Source organism: Manacus candei, unplaced genomic scaffold, assembly GCF_025592945.1.
Source record: "Manacus candei isolate 608988 ecotype Guabito, Panama unplaced genomic scaffold, ASM2559294v1 h1tg000034l, whole genome shotgun sequence".
Taxonomy (NCBI): Eukaryota; Metazoa; Chordata; class Aves; order Passeriformes; family Pipridae; genus Manacus; species Manacus candei.
Genome location: NW_026138082.1, coordinates 15,966,402 through 15,992,715, shown reverse-complemented (window position 1 = coordinate 15,992,715; position 26,314 = coordinate 15,966,402). Strand labels below are relative to the sequence as shown.

Here is a 26,314-nt window from a genome sequence, read left to right as displayed (position 1 = left end):
AAAACTAGCTCTTCTTCAAAGGTTACCCTACCTTAAGACCATGGTAATCTCAGGCAATTAAATGCTAGTAAGAAATGGGAACTAGGAAGAAAATCCTTGTATTTGTGTAGCAAAGGCTGTGGCCCAGCCAGGTAAAAGGGACTCAAAGGATACAGAAATCTAACTCCAGTTCCTTTTACTTTGTTTAAAGGGTGGATATTTATTCTAAGTGGATTGCCTAAGGTTCCCACTATGGTCTAGGAACCTCCAGGACAATTAATTTTACCCTAAAATAAGTGAGATGAGCTACATCTCTTTAACTGGAGGTGTCTCTTTAACTCCACTGCCCATCAAATGATCCTGGACACCCAGTTTACAATGGTTGTTTTATTTCTGTGTTGCAGAAGTTTGGCAAGATAACTCTGACATTTAGTCATACAGATCTTGCAGAACTGGAACCATTACACTTTTAATTTTTTGTATTTTTTTTTTAACAAATACACATCATTATCACATTAACAACATCATTGTAGAGAGATATACTGGGACAACAGAAAAGTCTTCAAATATGTGGCAATAAAGGAGAAATAAATCTTACTCGTTGCTCAAAATCCTGGGCTGGTCTAAGGTCAGAATCCTATCTATATAATTAAACCTAAGTAAAAAGACTTTCGTAATTGGTTCTGGAAGTAACAAAGAAGAGATACATATGATATTTGCAACTGCAATAAAAGACTCGGGTCAAAATCAAGCAGGAAATAGGTGGACCAAAGAAGCATTATCATATTAAGATAAATTTTATTAAAATCTATTACAAATCAATCAGCAAATTAAAATTAATGAAGGATACTTCATCTTTAGCAATAATATCCTGTATCTGCAAGCACATACAGCTTCTATTTATGAAGCTATTACATAATTAACTCAATTGTGAGGAAATGACCCAGACAAATAGTTACCACAGATCAAACAGTAAAATCAAGATGCAATGATCTGGAAATACCATTTTGTTTGATAAAAAGTTATTATGGATTACTGCCATGGCAAATTGCTACATCATAAACACCACTGTTTTGGTACATTTGCCTTGCTGACAACATCTCCAGCAACTTATCTTCCAGATTCTTGGATATGAGTAAAGTGTCACTATTAAATAATGATGGGTATGTTACAGAAATAAGTAGGACTTTTCCAAGCTTTTTTCTCTGGTGAAGGGATGCAGACAATTGTCAGCAATAAGGCAAGTGGACAAAGACAATCAAAGGACTAAGACAAAGACTGGATGGGAAAAACATGGACAGAAATAAAGCAAAAATATTAAGAAAAGGGGCAAGGAGATTTATAGAGCTTTGCAGTGAGTGACTGGGTTTCCCTGTAGCACAAAAGTCAGCTTAAAAAAACCTGAAGTTGGATCCCCTATGAGCGTGCAGGGGATCACATGTCACTGTACTTCCAGAGCTGACTGTTTTCATATGAACTTCACTCACAGAATCATAGAATCATTTAGATTGGAAAAGATCTTCAAGCTCAACTGTTAACCCAGCACTGCCATGTCCCTAATGACACACCTACATGTCTTTTAAATGTCTCCTGGGATGGTGACTCAACCACTTCCCTGGGTAGGCAGTTCCAGTGCTTGACAGCCCTTTTGGTGAAGAAGTTTTTCCTATCACATTCATGAAATATAAAAAAAAAGGTCTATTCATAAATTATGCAAAAACAGTCTGGAAGAGTTACATTCTGAACTCAAGCATGCACATCTTCTGTAAGGTTCTGCAAATGATTTTTTTTTTTTGGTATGATACCAAGAGAATCTAAATAGTCAGTGTTGTTGTCTTGGGGATTTAGAATTGTAGAGCCATGTGCACTTGCAAATTGTGACAGAGGTTTCTGAAATCCAGACAGGTCTTCTGCAATACAGAAAATTTTCTGAAAGTCTAGGGAACTTGATCTTGCTTAAAAAAAATATTTTCTTGGAAAATATTGTCTTTGTGCAAAGCTATTTTTAAGAAGTTGCAAAAATTAAAAGAATCTACGAAAACTATCAGATTAACGCTGGACAATGTACAGATCTAACATGTAAGTAAGGAAAAAAATTACTTTTCTACAGAATAAGTAAAATGAAAAAGGAGATCTGAACATGAAAGAAGGAATGAAGAGAAAATGTTGCAATTTTCATTGCTAAGCCTGCAGTTTTGTTTCCCTGCTTTGACTGACTCACCTTTGTGCCAGGTCTCTCCATATTCACCACCTCCCCTAATGTTTGCCACTGCTAGAACACCTCCTAGGTGTCGCACAAATATAAGTCTTGACACACTGAAAAAGCAAATCGACAGAGGATTATTTTTAATTTCCAATATTTATACACCTACCACTTTTGTAAAAAATACTTTGAGGGAAAGATCTCTCCCAAAATCAATTATGAAATTGTGAGTGAAGTCCCCCTTGATAGCAAACCTGAGTAATCTGTAGAGGCAGTAGCTTAACTTAGCAGAAGCTGCAGAAGACCAATCGCACATATGCCAAGGAGATAAATAAAATATTAAAATTTAACAAGTCTTTTTTTTTCCCCTCTGGTAGGTTTAAATTTCTTATTTAGTTGAAATCTTTGCTCATGCAAGAAACCACTGTTTGCAGAAATTAATTTTGTTCAACCACAAGAAAAAAGATTGGGTCTTGTTACCTTTAAGTCCTACTACTGCTTATCAGAAATGGCTTGAAAGATGGTAGTCCTACAGTGTGTCTCATGTGGACGTAGTATCAAAACAGGTAAAATCTTCCTACCTCCCAAAGCAATTACCTATGTAGTAGCACATGTTCTTAAAAGTATATACCAAGGATTAAGGAAAAAAAAAAGAAAAGCAGAAGGATAACTGATAAGAGATTTCTGTATTTTCATAATCCATCAAAGGAAAAACTTTCTACCTAGGCTGGTTATCTGGCCACCAGATTGCTCAGAATGCATGAATTATCTCTGCTTCTGTAAAATCAATACTTAAGTCTGTTACTGTGAATTGCATTTTCCTTAGATTGCTGTGACATGCTGAACAGATGCAAGATTGATATTCTATAAGCACATTGTGCAAACATCAGAGGGAATTATTCTGTCAAACTCCAGGATGCCTAATTTCAACAGGTTGCTGCACAGCTAATGTGGAGTAGCCTGACAGTAGGTTTCCTCATTAGATGTGGCTTCTTAATTTTTGGTATGTTAGAGTCACAAAACCTCTCAGAATATTCTGCACTTTTTTTCTCTGTCTCTGTCTCAAACTTTGGGTCTCTTGGTCCAAAGTTATTTGATTCTCAATAATTAAAGGTAGCAAGTATAAGAAAGTATTACAGATAAGGCAAGAGCTTGCTACCCAAATTTATTGCCTGAAAATATTTTAAAAATAAAAAATTCTGGAACAGAGTCTGTCTTCTTCCATCTGCTGAAATAAACTGTGCCCACTGAGGGATCACCATATTTAACAAGTGAAGTACCCACGAGCAATGCAAAACCAAAGTGCATCCTATCCTGCCTGTGGACTCCTCTAACAGAGATAGTACTTTGATGATGATGATTTTTGGAGGGGTCTAAGTAACTTAGGATCTCATAGCATATGAAGTACTCTTGTTATAGGTAGCTAGTCCCCATTTCCACAAGCAAACAATTTTCCTGATGCACAGACCCTCAACAGGATAAAGTTCAGAGTTTGGTAACAACCATTATACTGCCCAAATTATAAGCAAGGTTTAGTCTATGTGTGCTCACTCTCAGTAATACTACTGGGATTTAGGCACTTCAGAACACATTACCTCAACATAAACAACTAGTCATGTCACTACCAGTGGTGATTAATCAATACCCACCCCCATATGGTCAGTAGTAAGTTGAGTCAGGACCCTTACTTGACCAATTCTTTGAGGCAAATGTGCCTCAAGCTTAAAACAAGCTTTCCTAAAGGGACTTTAAAGTTCAAAGAACCAGGTTTTATAAGTAGAGAATCAGAATTTATTAACTTTTTTAAAAAGTGAAAATTCCAAGTGATCAGCCAGCACAAAACTCAACTTTCACACACAGCCCTGCTACTGCCTTCTATGTCCTTCCAGGTGTATTCTTGCTTCCAGATTTGATTTCCAGTCAACCTGGTGTCTGAGTCACAGCAAACTGCCCAGTCACCCCAGATGGCAACGAAATGTCTCATTCTGCAGAGGGAAGTCTGGCTTCCTGCTCTTCCCAACAGTCTCTGTAGCTTTTTGCTCATTATCCCTGTTTTTCCTTCCCTCCTGAGAGCAGGGTAAATGAAAGGGCAAAAGGGTAAGGAAGGAGACAGTAGAGAGAGCAGAAAATCTGCTGTCAAGTATTACAGCTGACAGAGAAATGCAGGCTAGTGCACTGGTGGTGGGAAAGAAGTCCTGAGTCACTGGACTTCGTTGCTTTCTTGGCTTTTGTGGAGCAGAAGGGAGCAGTAATAGAGTAACCGAAAAGAGTAATCTTCCACTCTGCACCCAGGGCTGCTATGTTGCTTGACCTTTCTCTGGGCTTACAGTCTCTCCCTGCACCACCTCTTTGCTTTAAAGGCTGGGTACAAACTGCCAGTGAAATGCAATTTCACAGTCTGCTGCACAACCAGCTATATTCCAGGATGCATTAGAAATTGCTTCTCCTGTACCCACACAGGCACATATGGAACAGTGAAGGGAAACATGTTGGTTCCTATAGGGTAATTAGCCAAATCTGAGGCATTAGTGGTAGGTTTGTCATGGCATTTTCCCAGCGGCTCTCTGGGTATTGGTTCCATCAGCCTTCACTTGCACTTGCTATGCCAGCTGTATAATTAATGATAATGCTCTGACAAACACCGTCTTGAAATGTAGCTCTCCAGTCCAGAGAAGCATATGAAAGATGCATGCTTGCATTCAGAAATAAATCCCTACTGTAACTGACTTCATGACTTCAGGCTATTGTTCTTGTAGTTATTTCTGGACCCTGTAACCTGTTGGTTTGTTTTTACTGCTTTCAGTGAAAAAAAATTTATTTTAATTTTTGCTGTTGGAGAAAAAAGGAAGAGGAACACTAGTTTCTGATTTAAGCATAAATAAGATCCTCAAGTCAGAGATTTAGCTCATGTTAATGGGAGCGAAATACCAATGAGAAAACATTGTACTGTCTGGAAGAAATACAGGACAGAATTAAACCACTGGAAAGGAGAAAATTAGATGCTTTGTGAAAAGTTATAAGAGCCTGAAGCTTAAATAAAAAAAAACCTCAGAAATATTTATCCAGTAGTTTTTGTTTTGTTTTTTTTTTTTTTTGTTTTGTTTTAAAGGTAATCTGGCTACTACTTGGTTGCATTTCCATAGATATGTTTCAGTTCAGCATCAGGTGAATGATGTGGTAAGCCTCAGCCTTGACCATCCTGTGGTTGCTTTCTAGCACTCCTGCCTGTGGTCATCTAAAAAAAAAAAAGATCAAATCATGGTGTTGGGCTGTGTTTGGAACAGCACTTGGACCGGGGAAGTCCTTGTGGAGTATTGCAGTATATAGTAACAAGGATGTAGTAAAACATTACTGGAATTTACCAGGTAAAGGGTGAACTGGATATTCTGCCTTCCTGGCAAAAATTCTCTCTTACAATTACCTTTCCCTGATCTTGCTTGCCTACTTTCGGAACATAGTTCCTCACCAAGTACTCAATTCTCAAGTTATTAACCATAAAGATGTATTTGAAGGCTTCTGCTATCCTTATTTTTCTTTTAGAAAGAGAAAGCTGAGAAAGGATATGTTGATAATACAGGGATAGAATTAGGAGGGAGGTATGGGCAATCATGTTTTATTTATATTGTCAGTGGGATAATGTATTTTGAACTGGAGGTCACTGGTAGTTCTCTGTGCACTTAATTTTAAGGGATTGTTACAAATTCATATTCTTATTTTATGAACTGTATAAAAAAGGTTTCATAGGGTTCAGGAAAACATAGGTCACTGCTCACACCTCCCATCTTCATCTCTTCTGACTGTCAGCTGCACCCTCTTGCTGCTGTTTGCTGGACTCCTACGAGAATCAATTTTTAACTTGCCAAAATGGCAGAAAACCACCCACTCCATTTTGCTGGGATAGTTTTATGTCATTCTTTCAATATAAATCAACTTAGCAAAGGTTCCAGCAAGCACCAGGGCCAATGGATGGGAAGTGGAAGTAGGCACTGTGAAATACCTTCTCTTTTTGCTAACAGCCCGCTCATGTCAGCTCTGCAGAATGTGAAATTTTACCTTAAATCAACAGATACATGATATTTATTTTACATTCTTTAAAAAAGAAAACTTGGTAAGTTCTATCACAGTTTTCAGCATCTACAATAAACTGTAATAAATCTGTGGTTGAACCTAACTAAAAAGGAATTTAAAAACTATTTGGACTATATAACTGTGTTTCTTAAAAACCACAGGAAATTAAAAATGTAGCTTTATGAGGCAGATAAAAAGCTTACAAATAATCACAGAACAAAAGATGGGAGGTCCATGGTTTGAAAAAGTATTTGCTAGAAAGGACGAGAAACTGTAAATGCTATTCAGAAATACAATCACTGCGACCTGGAAAAGTGAGCACTGCTAAGGATTTCTTGAAATGTGCTGCTTCTAAAGCAAGACTAGTAGTACCTTAGCTTAATAGGATTGCTTCATAGTAGATTATTTTTCTGTTGGTGAGCTCTCTTCTGCTATCTGAAAAACTGCTCTCTATTCAATCCTTTCCCTTTCTGTTTTCCTCTGCCTCACCTAGGAGCCTGTCTTAGATATTCAGAAAATCGCTGCCTCTCAGCAAGTCTATTCAAACTCCCTTGCTGAAGAAATAAGCCTTTTCTCTAAAAAGATCATCTATTCAATAAAGCTTATGGCTTTTGAGGGCTACAAATCCTGTTTTGCACACAGCATTTTCGATTTACAATGTGTTGCTTTGCATTTGCAGAGATCACATCATTTACTTCTCAAGACAGAATCATCTTTCGTCTTTCCCAATCCTTTGGGACACAGTAGGATTTTGCTTCTGATGTAATCTTTTCTAAAGTATTATATGAAAATGCTGTGAAATTTTGATTATTTCCATTAATTTAGACAAACATTTGATCTTCTATAATATGTAGACATAGGTAATTAACTTGGAAAAAAGAAAACTTCCAATGACATTAGTTCAGCAAAGTGTTCAAATATTTGCTTAATATATGTCCATATGCTTTTCTGTTGAGCTCAGTGACAGAGCAGGAAGAAGCCGAGGTATAATCCTAAGGGCAGGGTGCCTGTTGTAAACCTTAGAAAAGCAGAGCACTTCTCTACTCTGACATAAATTTCTTTTGTGAGCCTGGGCAAAACCCTTGAATTCAGAACTAACAAAGCAGACAAATGGCGCCTGGGCACTGATGTGCAGTCCTTATGGCCCTCACCTTGCGTCTCAAGGACCTGAAATGCATCCTGTCAGATCCATCATCCACCCTGCTCTCAGTCTGTGACAGCTGTTAATACCAGATACTTCAGAAGAACGTATGAAATACCCCACTTACCTGTAGCTTGGTGTAATTGATATGTTGAAGCCTCCATATCCATACAAAAAGGCAGGATGAGAACCATCTAATTTAATTCCTTTCTTGTGAATAATAAACATAGGGATCTTAGTACCATCTTTGCTAGGGTAGAAAACCTAAGACGAGAAAAAGAAATCCTTAATGATCTTAAGTGCTGTAACTCTCCACAACTGCTGTTGACAAGAATCAGAGGTGATCCCTTCTAAGGTGTCCTAGGGGTGAAACTTTCCAGGCAATCTGTGCCAATGGCCCAGGTCAGGTTCAGTAATGGCCATCACCTAATTGGTTGCTTAACAGCTCTGGAAAATGTATCAAAATGAGACAGTACAAAGGGTATGACAGTATCATGTTTATGTACCTTATACATTAATTCTACATACAAGAGGGTTAAAGAAAATGTTACAAAAAGAATACAATTCTCTGCAAGGGAAGATTGGCATTGTGAAAACTCAAGGGCTGCATGGTCCATCATAGTGAAAGCAGCAGACTTGAGCTGGCACAGAGAACAAACAGAACTAAAATCAGATTTCCAATCTAAATTTATAATTTCTAAAATTTCTCCTCTTTAAAAATTCAAACTTCAGACACTAGAGAACAGCAGACAGAGAAGAAACTCATGCATTGCACTGTTTCAGACATGAGAGAGCTGTTAGTACAAATAAATAGGTAAAACTCTCTGAAGATCTGGTCTTGTGCTTCTGAAATCACCAAAAATTCCTTCATATCAGTTGATGCAGCAGTCTTTGTTTGTAAAAACATAAATTTCACCACAAGTTTAAGGCCACAGATATTAAAAAGTCAGAGTATTTTGGTTTTCTTATTAATACATTAGCATTAATATATTAGCATTAACATTTCTCAGTGGAGTCACTTCACACACTGAATTCAAGTGCAAAGATAAAAAACTTTGAATAGCTGAAGACACTGTTTTTTCAGCCTTGTGAAAACAGCAAAAAGCTGACTACTCAACTCTTCCACGTGCAGCATGAATTCACCAAAGCAAGTCTGTATCCAGCAAAAGTGGACTCAGCATTGCCCAGTCTTTCACGGTTGTCTGAACAACCAGTTCACCTCATCATGGTGGTAACATAAGCCATATGACAGAAACTTTTGTAGCACTTGGTGCTTTCCAGACACTACCAGGCAACTAGAACCAGGAGCCCCAATGTTGCAGAATCTCCAGTCCACCCAGCAAGACTTCTGAACTGCCCACTGGCTTTCAGGAAACCAGCTCCCAAAACACCAAGTACCCACATAGCACTTGCTTGCAGATGTCTTTCTATTACTGCCACAGCACTGCGTGAAGTTAAAAGCTGAACTCCATGTACACAAACATAGATAGTAGTTGCTTAACACAGTTCTCACATCTTGTTGTTTTGATGTATGTATCTGCCTGCATACTCTAATTTAGAATCCAGCCTGTCATATTTTACCAGTCAAGCAAAACATGTGGGTGTGAATGGAGTTTGCGGCATGTCCTAAAGTTCTGGTTGATTAGTTTTCATTGCTTTGTTTCAGCATCATTAGTTGCAGCTTCAACTCTAATTAGAACAAAAACGTAGTAAATGAAAAATGACACATTCTTATAATTTTGTTGTGTGTTTATAATTTCTGTGCTTTTAAAGGAAATAGTCCTAGCATGCTTTATAAAGCACACAATCAACAGGATCTATTTTTACAACACATGAACCTCAACAGTAATATGAACCTGCACAACACATTTATTCTGAGCATTGCCTGTAATGTGAAACATGTAAATCCACACGGCACGTTGAAAACAAAATAATCACATTTAATTTTAATCATTGCTAATGAAATGCGAGAAATTTCAAAACCACATCTACCTCTGAAGGCTTCACTAAAACCTGTAGACATATTACAGATAAAAATTCAGTATTTCAGTATCCAGCAGATGGGAAAAAAAAATCAAAACGAAAGCCTAAGGGCATTTTTACACAGATTAAATCACTGTTTCCAACTACTGCCATAACTGTATCTTTGCTGACAAAGTGCTTGCAGAACAGTAGAATACAAAGAATTTTCACTTTAAGTAATTAGTTGAACACTATAAACAAATAAAGTAAACGATAAACAGGAGAACCACTGAGGCTGGTAACGAGGAGTTCCAGAGACTCTTCCCTAAAATGCCATCCATCAACTCCAGTTGTTGCTGGCAACTCACATGATGTGAGCACCTGGCCTTCCTACATTTCCGGAAACTTACTGCCATTGGCCAGTTCTTTCCTGATGATTAAAGGATGCCACTAATTTTACTTCTTCTTTCTGAAAAAGGGCCTTTTTTTTTTTTAAATAGCTCTCTAAAAACTGACTTCAGTAGGGATTTTATTGTCATCAGTTTAGATAAAATAACATAGCATTAAATGAAAACTCAAAAATAATAAAAGATGTATGTCAAGATGACATTTGCAATTTAAGAGTTTTCACTCCTATCTTTGCTAAAATAATGATTACCTCTCCCACCAAGATGAACACACGAAAGTGCGATGGAAATCAATTCAGTGAGACACTAAGATACGTGAAGGTATTTAAGCTTCTCCAAATAGACTATTTTCAGCAACTGATTCAATCTCATCTTTAAATTAGGTGTTATTTTTGAAGCAAGTCCAATGGTTTATTCACATAACGGATAAATGGATGTGCTTCTATCTCAAAGATTAAGGTAAACCACAAAGGGCAAGCCCTAAAAAGAAGAATTTCCCAAGATGGTGTTTCAGCCTAATTTTAGAAGCCCTCAGCTTTTACAGTGGTAAATGCTCATGAAAGGGTACTCCTGTTTTCTGTTTTATCACAGATAGGAGTGATCCACTTGTGCCAGTCACATTATATTACTTCTTGCTCATATATTTTCAAATAAGGACTCATGTCACTATAGTCAGCATATATAAGAGGACAAGTTAGCAAAGTGATTTTGGAGGGAAAAGGATGGAGACAAAACACTTCAGAAACATTATTATGAATGCTGGAACTCACCATTCAAGGGGGGAGATGCCAAAAATAAGTATCTTCAGCCTTTAGGAATGCACCAGCAATGTTGTGTGGTTGACAGGGCACTCCTGCTGCATTCAACCCTTGGTGCTATTCTAGGAGCTGGAGCAGTACAACAGCCCCGAAATAGTTGTAGCTCACTTTGTCTCACACTGAAGTCCCTATCTGTCACATGCCAGAGGGGTCTCAGTGCCAGAAGGAATCACTTTCGATTAAGATGCTGGAACCTGAGGCATAAATTTATAGCCTCGAGTGTACTTATTGTGACTCAGGCAGAAAGCAACACTGTTTGCACAGTTAGTCATTACTACAAACTACATGAAGATTAAGCTATATAAGCTACACAAAAATGAATCTCAGTCATTCCTCCTTCATGCACACATATATATTTATAGAGTGGTGTGTTATTTTGTTTTTAAACTTAGCATTTGAAAGCAATTTACATTCCATTTTCATGGACTAAAAAAGTCAGTGGAAGTTTACCTCTAAGACAGTTTACAGAGTAAATTTTACACGTAAATACAGTTAATGACTGTGTGATTGGGCTTGTAAATTTACTTAGGAGTTAAACAGGATTAAAAGGTTCTATACATTCATTCCTGGAAAGGTCTTCATCCTCTTAATTATTATTTGTCTTAAATGTGCAGTATTTATGTTAGGTGAATCTTTACTTAAGGAAGATAGGAACAATCAGCTGGCATTGTAGACAGAGACCTAAATTCAGAAAGACTATGGTTATCCACCTCTGCCTCTGCAGTGACAAGAAGCATCCTCTCCATCTCAGGTCACAAGGAGGTAAAACTAAGTATTTTAAAAAAGCTAAGAGAATTTCGAAGTAAGAGGTTGAAGACAAAGTTTTTCTTTCATTTGTCTATAGAGACAATACAGACAGACATTTATACTTACACACAGAACTAAAAATAATTTTGGCAATCATCCATTATGCATTTCTTTTGTGAGTAAATATGAAACCAGTATCTATGAATATTAAATGAAATGATGCAATCATCACAACAGATAAATAAACCTAATCTGCCTGAATACTCACATTGTGTCACATAATTAAAAATACCGAAGACAACTGACATTGAATAGAAACTTCCATTTTTAAAAAACTCAGCCACTTGTGAGTATTTAGTTTCACTTTTTCTCACTTTCAGAAATATTTTCTCTGTTTATATAATGGTCAGATTAAAGGATGTAATTATAGTTGTTTGGTGAAGAAAACTGAATGTACACGTGAAATCATCTTGCTTTTACAAAACCTAAAATCCTTCTATGCAAAAACCAACTCCAAAATTGCACACATTTAAAATTAACCTTTTAAGGTGAGATTCAACACAGGTTTTGAAATACTGCTGTAAACCACAAATTCAAGACAATATTATCCATATGGGTCTAATGCATATATTTTTAAACTGTGAATAATATCTGAATGTTTAGAAACATTTTATCATTTTTCTGACTTGCTCATTAATGGCAGAGAATTAAAATCCAGTTAAAAAGTGTTAGTTTGGCTTTTCAGAAAGGATTATTTCCTGCAGATAAAACATGAAATTTACACATGAAAAGAAACTTTGATTTCTGGGACTCAAAAACATTCCGTAAGCCACAGTTGGCTAATTATTCTTAGAAAGCCAGTAGTGATTCTAATAATGTCTCTCCCAAACCCTCTTTCAAGATTAGATATTACATATCAGAAATAGCAATTCTTTCCATGTCTTTGTGTGCTTGATCAAAACCAGGTAAGAGTTACACTTTTCATTAGATTGACATTCATTGTGTAAAATCCCAAAGAATTACACAAAGAGCAACTAAAAAGGTATACAAATCAAGCCTGAATACTCCTTATTAAAAACGCTTGTTCGATAATTTAGGTTTAATAACGCCACAACAATGCCTTTAAAATTAGTTTTGTTCCAAAGTTCCCTATATACTTTTCCTGAGAGAACTTCTTTTCATGTGAAACAAACACAGGATTTAGCAGTCTTGGTGAAATGTAGCAATTGTTTTCTGCTTCTAGATAAGTGTGGTTGCCCCCACACTGCCGTGGCCACCACAAGGTCACAGACAGTGCCGGGGAAGCAAAACACCCTGTTCAGTCTCAGCAGCCACAGGCACGGCTGTGCTGAGTAGTCAGCTATAGGGAATGCCTACTTCAGTTTTTACTCCTTGGAACTGCATTTCAAGCATCCAGTTTCACACAAAGCATTTCCTTCATTAAGTGAGAGATGAAGACTTCTCATCACACTTTGGTTTTTGTATTCCTATATACAGCAAGAATCAGAAGTCAGGAGAAATAATAGAGAACTATTACCACTACAGAGCAAATCCACAGGATCTGTGGCTTCCCTTCTTCAGAGGGGAATCCTCACCAGTCTTAAAGCCTATTAAATTAGCTTCAAAGCAATTCTGTGTGGGTTGCAAAGCTTGCTTAACACAGAGCTGGACATGGGCCAAGGTAACTCAGCACAGTAAAAATTCATGCAGGTAAAACTCAGAAAGAAGAACACCCCCTACAGATGTTTGCAAAGGCACTATGAAAATAATCAAGGAGCCTTTCAGAAGAAATTGTTTCACCACCTACCCACTAGCACAAAAAGCAGACTCATGCTGAGAGAGGCAAAGTTAGAAGACGGTTAGAAGAAATGCCTTGCTAATAAGTTCAGCTGCTGAGATGCAATTGATTGCAGGGAGGTATCTAAAAGGATGAGGGGAGGATGTAGGGGAAGACGAGAAAAATACAAGTGAAAAATCAGAAATCCTGTAAGATTGGCATGGCATATACTTCTTTTAAACCCCACTTTTCTAGATTAGTTAAAAGGCAGCATTCCCCTTCACATAAAGCCTTAGTGGTAAATGGGATCCAATGAGACCCCCCCCACATTCACTTGAAAGACTTCTTGCCTCTTTTCTAAATGTTTATCCTTTCAGTGGGATCTCCAAGCTTCCTGAAGTAGAATAATTAGCACCTGCCACACAGTTATTCCTTGTCTTTCATCAATTTGCCTTGAAGATGACTTGGTGTACAGTGTAGATGCAGCCAGATACCAGATAGATAATATTTACCTTTTCATTAAAATGTAGGTTGTAGTCATGTTGAACAGAAAAACATCCCAGGAGCCTTTGTAAGTTACAGTCTATTTTCTGAATTACCTCTGTGCTTATGTATTCAAGAAATCCAGTACTATGAACTAGTATAGCATGAGATAAACAAAGGGATGTCTTGATGGAAGTAGTACACCTTTTTGAATAAAAACATAAATAACAGCTGCTGGCTAGTCCAACTTCTGTCAATAAATCAAGCTTTACTTCATTGAGTAAACTGTCCTGACAGGAGACAGACAACTCACTGTAACAGTATGTAGGCATTAGAAAGTAAACACTACTTATTTTTACCATGCTGGAAATCAGTTCAAGTTGTAATGAGAAACGCCGTAAGAATAAAAATGTAGAGGCAACTTACATGAGGTAGAGCAAGGGAGAGAACTTACCTTCTCCAAACTACTGCAAAATAACTATTCTTATTTATTACGCTGTGGTAGGGGCACACATGTAATCCAATGTGCTGAGAAACAGACACATTCACTCAAACAGTAATTAGCTAATTCAGCTTTTCTGTTTCTGACCCCATCTTGCTCAAAACTTGCTTGGTTATCTCCACACGGCCCCACTTCTGAGTGTTTATAAGCTTCGAAAAGATGACACAATCACTGTTGGATTTTCTCCCTAACACACAGGCATCTACAGAGTTCAGGGTGCTCAAATATCAGGTGTAAACCTGAATTCAAAAATTCCTGCACAGAAAAAACTCAATTTTGACACTGGTGATGTCAAGTACCCAGCTTCTGTGAAAAGCCCCAAGAAGACCAATGTATTCCCCTTATATTGCCAAGAAGTTTTCTTTGTGACTTTCAACAGCCAGGCAATTTCAGAGGGTTCTACTCTCTCTTCCTTAGAGAATCATGTTTATAGATGTAAAGTTGGTTACCCAAAATCAGAGGTGCTATAAATCACTAAACACCTACAAAAATTCTGCATGTGGCTAGTATAATAATAGAAAAAATGGTTGATACTCTTTGTTCCTGCTTTTTGGTTTGAGAGGAAACAGAGATCATCTGCACTGGGCAGTGCAAGTTTCAAAATCAGTTCCAAATCACTTATCCTGTGCATATTTTTTCTGAAGTACTTACTGACATAAACAGGTCAATACAAGTATTGTGAAGCACTTCCACGTGTGTTTTCTCGCACAATTTATAGCTACATAAATTTACTTTCTAGAGCTTAAGCCTGAATTTAAAGTTACCCATTTGTGTCCCTACATGATTAAAAAACCCACCAAAATGGTAGCAAAGGGAAAAAAGCCCTTGAGAATGGTCAAGGTAAAACTAGAGTCCTAGAAAATATCTGTGGTGCTATCTTCGAAAAAATAATTCTAAGGATCAGATGCTATTGATTTCAACAATTCTGTCTTGGTGACCACTTCCTTGCCTTTGAGACAGTATTATTGTTTCCAGATTTGCAGTACTCATTTGTACAATGAAGGAAAAATCACTCAGTGAGTAGCAAGAAGCAGAAGAGAATTATGCGGATGTGTTTTCATTCACTGTTGTAACAATACTTCGGGAAAAAAATTAAACCAAATCCAGTATAAAGCAAGCCAGCAAAAAGTTCAATTGCTGGTGTAATTTTCAGACAGATGCCAAAACAAAACCTTTGAAGATAATTCATAACAGAAACACCAAGGAATGTGCTGATGCACCCTTGTAATACTGTTAGAACAGGGCAGAGATAAACAAGTAACAAAAAAGGAATGCTTTTTCGTTTTTTTTTAAGCTAAGGACAGTTTTCAGCAATCCTTTCTTGGGCAAAATGTGAACAAGACAGCAAAATTCAACAAACTTGTTTCATACATAAGGAAATCCACAACTAATAATCAACTACTAATAAGATCAAGTATCTAATGATGTCAAATCAACTCGAGTGAGTGCTAACAGTTCAAAAACCACTAGTAAGCAGAAAGAAAATGTCACGGATGTTATTGTTAATAAAAGATTTCCTAATTTCGGCATTCTACAATTACGCTTTGAAGCTTTTCTGCATCTTCTCTATTTTTATCTGTTAGCAGGGATAACTGTGCACTATTACTTTCAAAAATAATTGACAAATTGGCTGAAAAGCAAGCAGTTCAGGGAGTTGTCAAGGAGAATTTATGTATCAATTTTTCCCTGTCTGTGAGAATGGAAGCCAGAATTAAGGAAATCATCTATTTCTTTATATCATTCATCTACACAGTTGAAAAACTAGTTACTGTGAATAACAATGATAGTTCTTAGAGGCTTCCCTTGTCCCATAAATCTCCTGGGAGATGTCTCAAGGACAGAACAGAAATTATTAATCTAAGGAAAGATAATATTCTACCAGTACTTCTGAGCAGTGTTGATAAAATCAAATCAACAGCTAAATGAAGATGCAAACTAGATTACCCTTAATAAAACTGCACACTGATGAATTTGTGCTGCATCATAAGCAGAAAAAAGCCAAGAGAAAAAAGCTCACATAATTAGTGATTGAACTGTTTCTGAGTAGAAAGTGAAGTGCTATCTTCCTTTCTTTTCCTTTGAAAAAATGTTCTTTCAGAATGCTCCAAGATTTTGTGATTTCTGAGTTTTTACTACTTCAGTTCTTATACTGAGGATGAACAGAGAGGTCTCCTGAACAATCCCATTCACATATGTTCCATTTACACAAGTCTACAACTGCATCTCTGGATACTTATCAAAGCACTTTGTATTTAACTAGTCCTCTCTCTTTAGCAGTGAATGCCAATTAAGAAAAACAACCCACAAAATCTGTTGACACAACTATTAACTAAGAAGATTTTTTAGCTCTTCCTTACCTGTTATCAGTGCAATTTTTTTGTTTGGTACAAACAGTGACTATGTCCTTGAAAGTGGCCAGCAACACCAATGTATTATTAAGAGGTGTGATTGTGCCATAGAAAACTGGTAGGAGAGGTTCTCCAAAACCTCCTCATTACTATTTATTAAAATTATTTTCTCAGTACAAACTGAACTGCTCATAACTATTATATGTTCATCTTAATATGTATCCTTTTCTACGGTAATCATGTTCACACTGAATGCAAGAGTCATAACTTAAGGTTATAAGATATGCTACAATTTGCTTCCCTTTTTCCCTCTCAACAGCAGAGTCTGCTCTCAGGAGTGGCCACACAGACTCATTTACTTTGCAGAGGCTCTCATCTTACATATGTCTATGTAAAATCTCACCAACATTTGAAATGGCTGTTTTCCACTCTCAACTCTATTCATCTGTTTTCCACCATGATGATGAATGTTAATTAACAACAACAAAAATCCTAATCCACCAAGTAGTTTTGACCCTGGGTGAAGACAGTAAGTATAATTTTATTGGGCTACAGTGATTAGGAGTATAATTATAACTCAGAATATCTCTTGAGATATACATATCTCAGAAGTTTATCTGCATTTTTAATTAGCTTTAAATATTAGCAATTCTAATATGTTTTTATCTCCTTTATGTAGTTAATGCATAACAATCTTTATTAATCTTCCAAACATAATATATCTCTCTGTTCTGTTTCAAGCTGTGGTTGAAGAGCCTTGTGACGGTCTTCATTTCTATGCCATCCAGCACACTGTTGAATGTGGTTTGCAACTAAGACTCCAAAGAACTGCAATAATGCAAGTAAATAAAGGAGCAACAACTTTCTAATTTGTTCTCTGCAGGCTGCTCTACTATCTTAAACCTCTTTGTAACAGTTATATGCAAAGCATAATAAATAACTGCATAAAATAGTTATCAACTTGCGTGTGTTTGGAGGCTTGGAGCTCTGAAACACAAACCTCCCAGCTCTGCCAGAGCCATGTCTATTCTGAAAGCACTCCAGTCCCCTGGTAGCCTACAGGGACACCATTCAGAACGAGAGATGCATTCACTGTAAAGTATTTAAATGGAGTATGGAGCTGCGGTGAAGCTTAATTGCTAACAGGAAACATTGAGACTGCAGAAAAGAGGGAGTGCTTTTTTGAAAGAGTAACAAACAGAAGACAAAACTACCTGAAAAGGTAAAACTCAATCCAGCAAGGCCAGAAATGTAACACACTGTACTCTAACACGTGCAGTCACATACACGATAGCAAACAACTGACTAAAAAGTAATTTAGAAAAGTATTTTGGAATTGCAGTGCACGCCAAACTGAACTTGAACAAACAGTGAATCGTTAGAGAAAAGGCAAACTCTACATGGAGACATATAAAGCAGTCTCAGTCACAAGACATATGAAATAACCCCTTCTGCTGCATTCAACATTTGCAAAGCCTCAGACAGAATGTCGTGTTTAGTCGAAACCATGGCACACCGTATGTGTGTATGAGCATCTAAACAGATTCCAGGGAGGAGAAAGAAGCGTGACAGGAGGCCCAGGAAGTAGAATCCACTAGAAAAACCCAACAGAGTGCAGATTTTTCTTTTGTTTGGTTTGGTATTAGTCTAAAGGAAAATATAATTGAGGGACACATGGTGACAGTCTCTAAATATGCAGAAGCTTGCTGTAACTAGAAGAGAACTATTTGTCTTCCACGTCAGTGAGGGACACAAAGCAGTGCATTTCAGCTGCAACAAGGGAGTTTAGGTGAGACCTTGTGGCATATACCCTGCTCCCTCCAAAAGCTTTTTAACAGTAAATTCAGTGAGAACCTGTGACAGATTGCCTAGGGAGTCTGAAGGCTTTTAAGAATAAGGCAGACAAAGAACCAGTCGTGAATGGTACAGGCAGAAGTGGCCTGTCACAATGCCCAGGACAGATCAGCATGCTCCGATTGAGCTTTGAGATTGTTTTTATACAGGTTTTATATGATATCAAGAAGAGAAGCTTCAAAACCAGAAGTGGAGAAGACAGACTCTGAAAGAGAACAAGTGCCTCCATTCTCACTGCCTTTTGCCTTTCACAAAACCACAACTATTCGAGGAACATGAAAGCCATCCAGGGAGTTTACATATGTAATAAAAACTACAGGAGCAGCTGGTGAGAACAGAGATACATTCAAAAATTCACCACTTGAATTATGAATCTGTATTAGTTAAATTGCAGAAAATGGTTTAAATATTTATATATTAAACATTTACATTTAAAATGAAAGAAAATATTTTTAAAACTCTATATTACAGAATGGGTAAATACTTATTAACAGAGTGCACAATATTTTATTCTCAAGTAATATAAGCTTCACTAAGAAATAAATGACTATAATTACTATTATTCTGGAAATCTGTTTGAATTTAAAAACCATTCTCTGGCAGAGACAGATACATACCTGTGTAATTAACTCTTACTAAATGTAAATTCCCTTCTTCAGAAACCCAGTGACTATTAAACAGACTTACATGACACTGCTAGCACAGTACTGAAAAATATAACCAGAAAAGTGGTTATCTTGCTGACCTGGTAAAGGAATTCAATGTGTCTCCCTGCTAGATCAGTGGCTCAAATGCTGGCCCACACTAGTGATGACTGACAACTGCAATCATCTAATGACCTTTTGCCAGCTGTGTGAATAAAACCAACAATTTTTGTCCCAGAGCAATCTGTCCTCAATGAAGCATTATCAGCACAATTTAACAACCCCCCAGCCAGGCTCCATGAGGGAAAGTTACGGGTAGGCAGATGGATAGAAAAATTTCCACACTGAAAAGGAGCACTCTCATTCTGAACAATGTTGGCATGCCAAAATTTGACATTTAGTCTCAAAAAAGTGATCAAGAAAAGAAAAGGAGCAGCTACCACTTCTTACTTTCAGTAGAGGACTATGCAGGCAGTCCTTAGTCTGCCAAAATTTCCCATTTTTATGACTACTTAGTCTGAGCAAGAATTAAACAGCCACAAAGAAGCTTCAGAGCAGTTTTTCTGTAGAAGCATTCTGTATGTTTGATCCTCCACCAGTGATGGTATTGGCCATACAATCTGCACTACACAAGACACACAAACACCATAGTGATCAAAAGACAGTGTTTTGTCAGCATTTATTACTATTAGAGATATCAAGATGGTGGCTTTTTATTGATGCTGAAGTTGTATGAACTGCCATTTGTGTAAGATTTTAATAACTGTCTTGATTAAGTTTTCAAACCACACCTGAAGACTCAGCTCTGAGGATTAGCAAACCAGTGCTATCAGAACAGCAAAGAATATCCCCTGTGCAACACCTCATCAGTGTGCAGCCACAGACAAATTTCATTCTGAATGCTTCTGCTCCTATAGAATGAAGTTAATAATACTCACTGCCTTTGAGAAATAACATTGATAAGCCTATACAAATGGGAGAAGAAAAGTTGAAAGTAGATTCCTACTGAGAAACAATAAATAGAATTTTTATTTATCTTGTGAGTAAGAAAGTTAATTAAAACAGTAATGTGTTCATGCTTAATTATTGGAGGTGCATTCAATCATAGGAGTGAATATGAAAGTTGGAGGAAAAATAGAAGGGAAGAAAATCTTCACTGACTTATTCAGAAAAAGGACAAAACCTAAGCATTTTCACTACAACATTATCATTTTAGTATCTCTATATTGGCAAAGAATCTACCTACTGAGATTCCTGAAGGCTCAACAACACATGCTCATTTCAGGTGTCTAAGTGAACAAGTTTTTAAATCATTTTCCTGATGGCGAAAATATATTTTGTAATTTATTGTAAAAATCAAAACTATTTATTTATAATTAACAATGCAATTATTTAAGACACGGGAGGCAATTCTTTTAGCTCTACTACAACTGCTTCAGCTCTTGTTTGAAACTCCTGTGTTTAAAAAGGGATTCTCTACACTGTGTTCAATGGTTACAGGTCTGTTTTAGGCCATGCTATTTTGCCTTGTGTTTTAAGGAATTCTGACAAGGAAATGGAGCATGGAATGCAGCTTGGGTTAAGTAAATCAAGTAACATCTCTATTAACTAGAAGAGTGAAAAACAAATCACTGCAAGTTCAAACAAGAGTTCTACTGAGGAAGGTACAAGAATAATATTTCATAATGAGTTTTAGTTAAACTACTAAGCAATTGCTTCTCTCAAAGGCTTAAAATGAATGCTTTTATAAAGTCTAGAGCATGAAGGTTCTACAGAATCTTACATTTTAAGAAGCTCTCCCATTCCTTGCACACTTAGTAGAAAAAATAAACAATGTACTATTACAAGCTTGGAACTAGTGAATCACAAAGTCTGTATAATGATCCAAATGAACACAGAGAATATTATTTTAGTATTTTAGCATTACTCTCCACATTGTGTGGACTAGCATTGTGTTAATTCTTCCTAAAAGCAGTTTTGTACTCCTCCATCCCAAACCACATTTCCATTGTGCATTCTGCTAAACAAAAGCTCCCAACTTCCTAAACTGTGCATCAATCCCCTGTGGTATATAAGAAGGGGACAAAGCAAATCCAGACACTTACACCTTAAACCAGGATTTGAACTCGACTGGTGAAGAAAGCAATACAAAGTCTATCCCTTCACCCTCTTACTTGAAATAGAGAGATCTTGTTCCTATTCCAGATACTTAAGGAATATCTGAGCTGCATTCAATGGAGTTGCTCAAATATGAGTGTAGAATCAACTTAAATGGTAGACAACTGCTACTCTGCTGCTCCAGCATATGGATTTCAAAGTTCAAGGATATGTAAGGTCATCATAAGAAATCTTTTACTTGATACTCTTTCTAGACATAAACGCCTTGATTCTGACAATTTCGACCCTTAAAAAGGAGTGTACTGTGGCTGCAAATCCGTAACATATTTAATATACAATCTCTTGGCTTTCAAGAACTATGGGGTCTTAAAACTAGAGCACTACATTTTCAGTTAGTGTTTCTTCACTCACCTCCAATTAGAAGAGGTAATGGCAGATTAAAGTGGTGTTTGTAACAACCATATGCCAAGGGTGTAAGATGTTAAATTCACATAGGCAAACTGCCAATGCTGTCACAGTTGTCACTATCATTTTGTTGATGTCCTCCAGAGCCAGACTGGTGTCTTGGTGCCAAAACCACAGTCACTGCCAAAACACTAGGTGAGATCAGAGCTGAAGACTTCAGCCCTCTTCTTGGGAGCTCTGAAAGAAGTGGCTCAAAGTTTATTTTCTCCCTGCAAGAGGGCAGGTGTCTACTACACTGTGGTGAGCACTAAAACTGTGGTGTTTGTCACATTCCTTCCTCCTCCCAATATTTCCTTATTTTCTTCCTTACCGCAATATGAAATCCCAAAGAAAATAAAAGGAATAAACCAGAAAAAAATAAAAATATGCAACTTGTTTTCCTCAAGTATTGATTCTACCCTCCCATCCCATGAGACCAGGGAAGGATTCAAACCTCAAATACTGTTAGAAGAAAGAAAGTCCAACTCTTCAAAAATCAATCCCTTTTTGCTTGTGATGGACTCTTAAGAGAGGGATGAAAATGATGCTAAAATAACTTACTCTTCTGAAGAAAAGGGGAGAATTATTTGTCTCTGCTGAGAATCCACGTAAAAAGTACATGCCTTTATTCTCTGGTATGAGAGTGCTTTCTCTCAACAGAGAGATTCAAAGCTACTGAATGTTTCTCCAGCTTCCAGTGACTATCCATATAGATAGTCACACTCAGAGTCATGGTCAACAGCTTGATGTCCAAGTGGAGAGCATTGATGAGTGGAGTTTCTCAGGTGTTGGCATTTGGGCCGGCGCTGCATAACATCTTTGTCAGCAACACAGTCAGTGGGATTGAGTGCACTCTCAGCAAGTTTGCCTATGACACCAAGCTGTGTGGTGCAGTTGACGCACTGGAGGGAAGGGATGCCACTCAGTGGGACCATGACAGGAAGTTCAACATGGCCAAGTGCAAGGTCCTGCACTTAGGTCAGGAAAACGCCAAGCACGAATATGGGCTGGGTAGAGAATGAACTGAGAGCAGCCCTGAGGAGAAAGACTTGAGGGTCTTGGTTGACAAGAAGGTCAACATGACCCAGCAATATGCACTCGCAGCTCAGAAAGCCAGTTGTGTCCTGGGCTGCATCAAAAGAAGCATGGCCAGCAGGTCACCACTGGTGACGCCCCACCTGGAGTGCTGCACTCAGCTCTGGGGCCCCCACCATATGCAGGACACAGACCTCTTGCAGTGGGTCCAGAGGAGAGACATGAAGATGATCAGAGGGCTGGAGCTCCTCTTCTATGAAGACAGGCAAAGAGAGCTGGGATTCTTCAGCCTGGAGAAGAGAAGGCTCTGGGGTGACCTAATTGTGGCCTTCCAGTAGCTAAAGAGGGTCTGTAAGAGAGCTGCAGAGGTACCTTTTACAAGGGCATGTTGTAATAGGACAAGGTGAAATGGCTTTAAACTGAAAGAGGGCAGGTTTAAATTAGATATTAGGAAGAAATTCTTTACTGTGAGGGTGGTGAGGCACTGCAACAGGTTGCCCCAGAGAAGCTGTGGATGTGCCATCCCTGGAACTGTTCAAGGCCAGGCTGGATGGGGCTTTAAGTAACTTGGTCTAGTGGAAGATGTCTCTGCCCAAGGCAGCAGGGTTGGAACTAGGTGATCTTTGAAGTCCCTTCCAACTCAAACCATTCTTTAATTCTATGATATATTTGTGCATAAGGGAAAGAAACAACATTAAGACCATCTCTATAACCATACCAAAAAAATGAGAGCTGATTATATCATCAGCTCTTGCATTGCTTAGCAGGTTGAGTTTACTACAGTTTTCAGAGGACACTGCTTTCCTCTGCTTCTCTCTGTTATTTTTTATACTAATGAGGGAATCTAATACTCATGGAATGACACCACTGGCAATGGTAAGATCCAGGAATAGCATGGGCAGGTGCTGTACACAAGTTTCTCCCAAAGCTCTGCCAATCAACCCCAAGCCTGACTCATCTTCTCTCAGTATTGTATTTTCCTGAAGCAGAGAATAATCACTGTGCCAAACTGTATAGTGTAAAGTTCCGCTTGGAATGAGAATGACTATAGACAAATTTTCCCTATCAATGCCTCATAACTTGAAATCAGTGCTGTAAGGGCTTGAAGATGGAAGTGAAAGACTGAAAAAGAAAACAAACTCAGGAAAATTACTTCACCTAGAAAACTTCCTGCAAAAGAAATCGGAAGAAATTCATCCCAGTCCCAAGATGAGAAATATCCTTTTAAAGACTTGTCCTTCTTTCATTTCTGCAACAATATCTAAATGGCAGCTGCTTTTAAATCAAACTGAGTTGTAAAAGCAAGTTGCATTATTAAATTCCATCTTTCTTCTGCAAGAGCTAATCCAAAGTGCATCTGTCAATAGCAACATCTATTTTTGGTTCATCTCAAACTATTTTAAGGACAGTACTAGATGGTATTCAAAGAATGGCAAAAGGAGCCAAACAACAATTTTGTTTTTGCAATTTTAACACTTATAAGCCTACATATCAGCCTAGAAGTAGGTGAGCTGTGAGCCAGACCAGAAGACTCTTTATCCATGATTAAGTGTCACTGTGAGGTGTTAATATGGACAGGCATATAAGAACTTAGTTGGCAACTTTGTAAGGATAAAATAAAGGCTTTTTATTTAAAACAACAGTTGAGTTATTAATGCAGTAAACACCTTAGAGCAAGTGCTGTTTTTAAGTCCTTGCAAAAGTATTTCTTCCTTCTGTAAAACCCACCCCAGGCTATTTCCTGACAAAGTCTGTCATTGTGATAGATGGAAATAAGCAGGGAAGCAAAAACAAATTTCAAGAAGTGCTTGGCAGCAGAAAAGTTATTAATGCAACTTAATGTATCATTCAACAAGACTAGCCAGGATAAATTTTTGATGTGTGGCAAGCATTTTAATCAGTTTGACTTTTTCATGAAGGTCACAGAGTCTTTCAAGGTAAGGGCATATGTACAAGCTACAGCACAGTAAGTTAGACTGTGTACTTGCAGGGAGTCATATAGAGCCAACAACTTACAGGCATGCTCTTACCCTGGTGTGCCAAGTATATTGAAACAGCTCTCCCTTCAGTGCAAGGTAAGGTGGGTAATTTGTTCTTCCTTTGGGCTGTCAAAGTGTAAGATCTTAAACTTAGGTACAACACTGCAGCTGCTCTACCACAAATTTTCTTAGTGTAGTAATCTTTATCACTGGTCCACCCCTGCACTGTACAACATCTGTGTAATAAATCTTTGAAAGAGCAAAAGACAGGCATTGTGGCATTTTCCAATTGCCATTAATTCAGGTTTCATATACATGACACCTTACATTTCAGTTCAAATCTTGACTCAGTTATATTCAAAGACTGCTAAAGAACAACAACTCATTAAAGTTCTGTGTATGTTACATAGCAAAGCTAGGAAGATTGCTAGTAATAGTAGGTATTTCTTCAGGTATATGAGAATAAAGGAAGAACCTTGGCAGGAGACCTGCCTTTCATTAAGGACATGGATCAGGACAGATTCAGCAACATTTTTTTTTACTACTTAGTAATTCTGACAGAAATTAAAACTATTCAATAAATTCTGCAGCACTGTTCATTCTCCTATAGTCATGAGTTTTTGCCTACTCTCAGTATACTTCTTGCATTCTAAATTTTGAGGTTTTGTCACAATTCTCTGCAATGTTGCCCAGGTTTTGGAATGGCTGTGCAAAGGTTTCATCTAGGCTGATAGCCATTTATTATACACTGCTTTGATAAGCTTCCATCTCCCCTTCCCTCCTCCAAGTAGAAGTACCATCAAGGCTCTAAGTGGGACTCCACAAATGGAAATGAGGACTGGAGTCTGGCTGAAGTGTGTAGCACTGACAGGCTGAGTTACCACAACAGTGACCATGCAGTCTCAGTCCTGGCTCTTACAAATAGTCTTTTTCACAGTTCAGCTGAGATTTCTCCATGGATTTGAATGAAAGCTATCAGAAACTAATTTCCAAGATGTTGCCATATCGAGATAATTTGTTGGTAAAAGGCAAAACTGGATGATTGGTGAGCCAAGAGTACTCCTTAGAAGCACTGATCCCAGTGTAACTACACAGGTCACATTTCCCTAGAGCTGGAACTGAGCAGAAGTAAGTAAGGAGAAAACCAGAATCAGTGATACTGACTTCCACGCTATTACAGCCTAGCGTTGAAGCTCTGCCAGTGCTTTGCAAACTGAAGGTTTACAAGGCCATAGCAACAGCATGCTTCCTCCTTGAATTATTTGTATTACTGCTCTACTTTACCTTAATTTAGCATGTAATTGATTTAAATATAAAACGAGATTTTGTTTTTCCGGACATTTATTTTATAAAATTATATTTACTAGAAAAATACATTATTTCTAATTCACAGCAACATCTTCTATACCCTTTCTAATTACATGGGTGTTTGTGTTCCATTATACTTCTGGGTTTGATGGCAGTATTATAATTGCAGCAAGTTCTTTCCTAAAGAGAATGCAGTTTTCTTTCTTTTATTCAGCTTACTATGCCCTGAAGTTATCCTGCAAAGTCTATTTATGAATTTAAGCGAAGCAGTAAAAACACATTTTCTGTAAGAACACTTCCAGCAAACTGTCCTCTACCACACTGTTATTTCTGTCTGGAGATGCAGAGACAAACAGATGGGGCTATTTACAACCACCTCATGCACACATACTACTGTCTTTATGTTTTTCGAGAACCTGCCCTGTGCATGTGCCAGAGGTAAAATTAAAAATAAGATATTAAGAAAAATATCTAATCTCCTTTCAAAGACTCCAAGC

General features: G+C 37.6%; 1 protein-coding gene across 1 annotated transcript in view; it reads right to left on the bottom strand.

Annotated features, from left to right (window-relative positions):
* Positions 1-26,314, bottom strand: part of PREP (prolyl endopeptidase) — an 87,709-nt gene that overhangs the window by 9,166 nt on the left and 52,229 nt on the right. Inside the window, exons 11-12 of the mRNA XM_051792377.1 lie at positions 7,519-7,655; positions 2,201-2,295 (exon numbers count right to left, since the gene is read on the bottom strand). Coding sequence (XP_051648337.1) covers positions 2,201-2,295; positions 7,519-7,655 — 232 coding nt within the window. The remainder of the gene's footprint in view (positions 1-2,200; positions 2,296-7,518; positions 7,656-26,314) is intronic.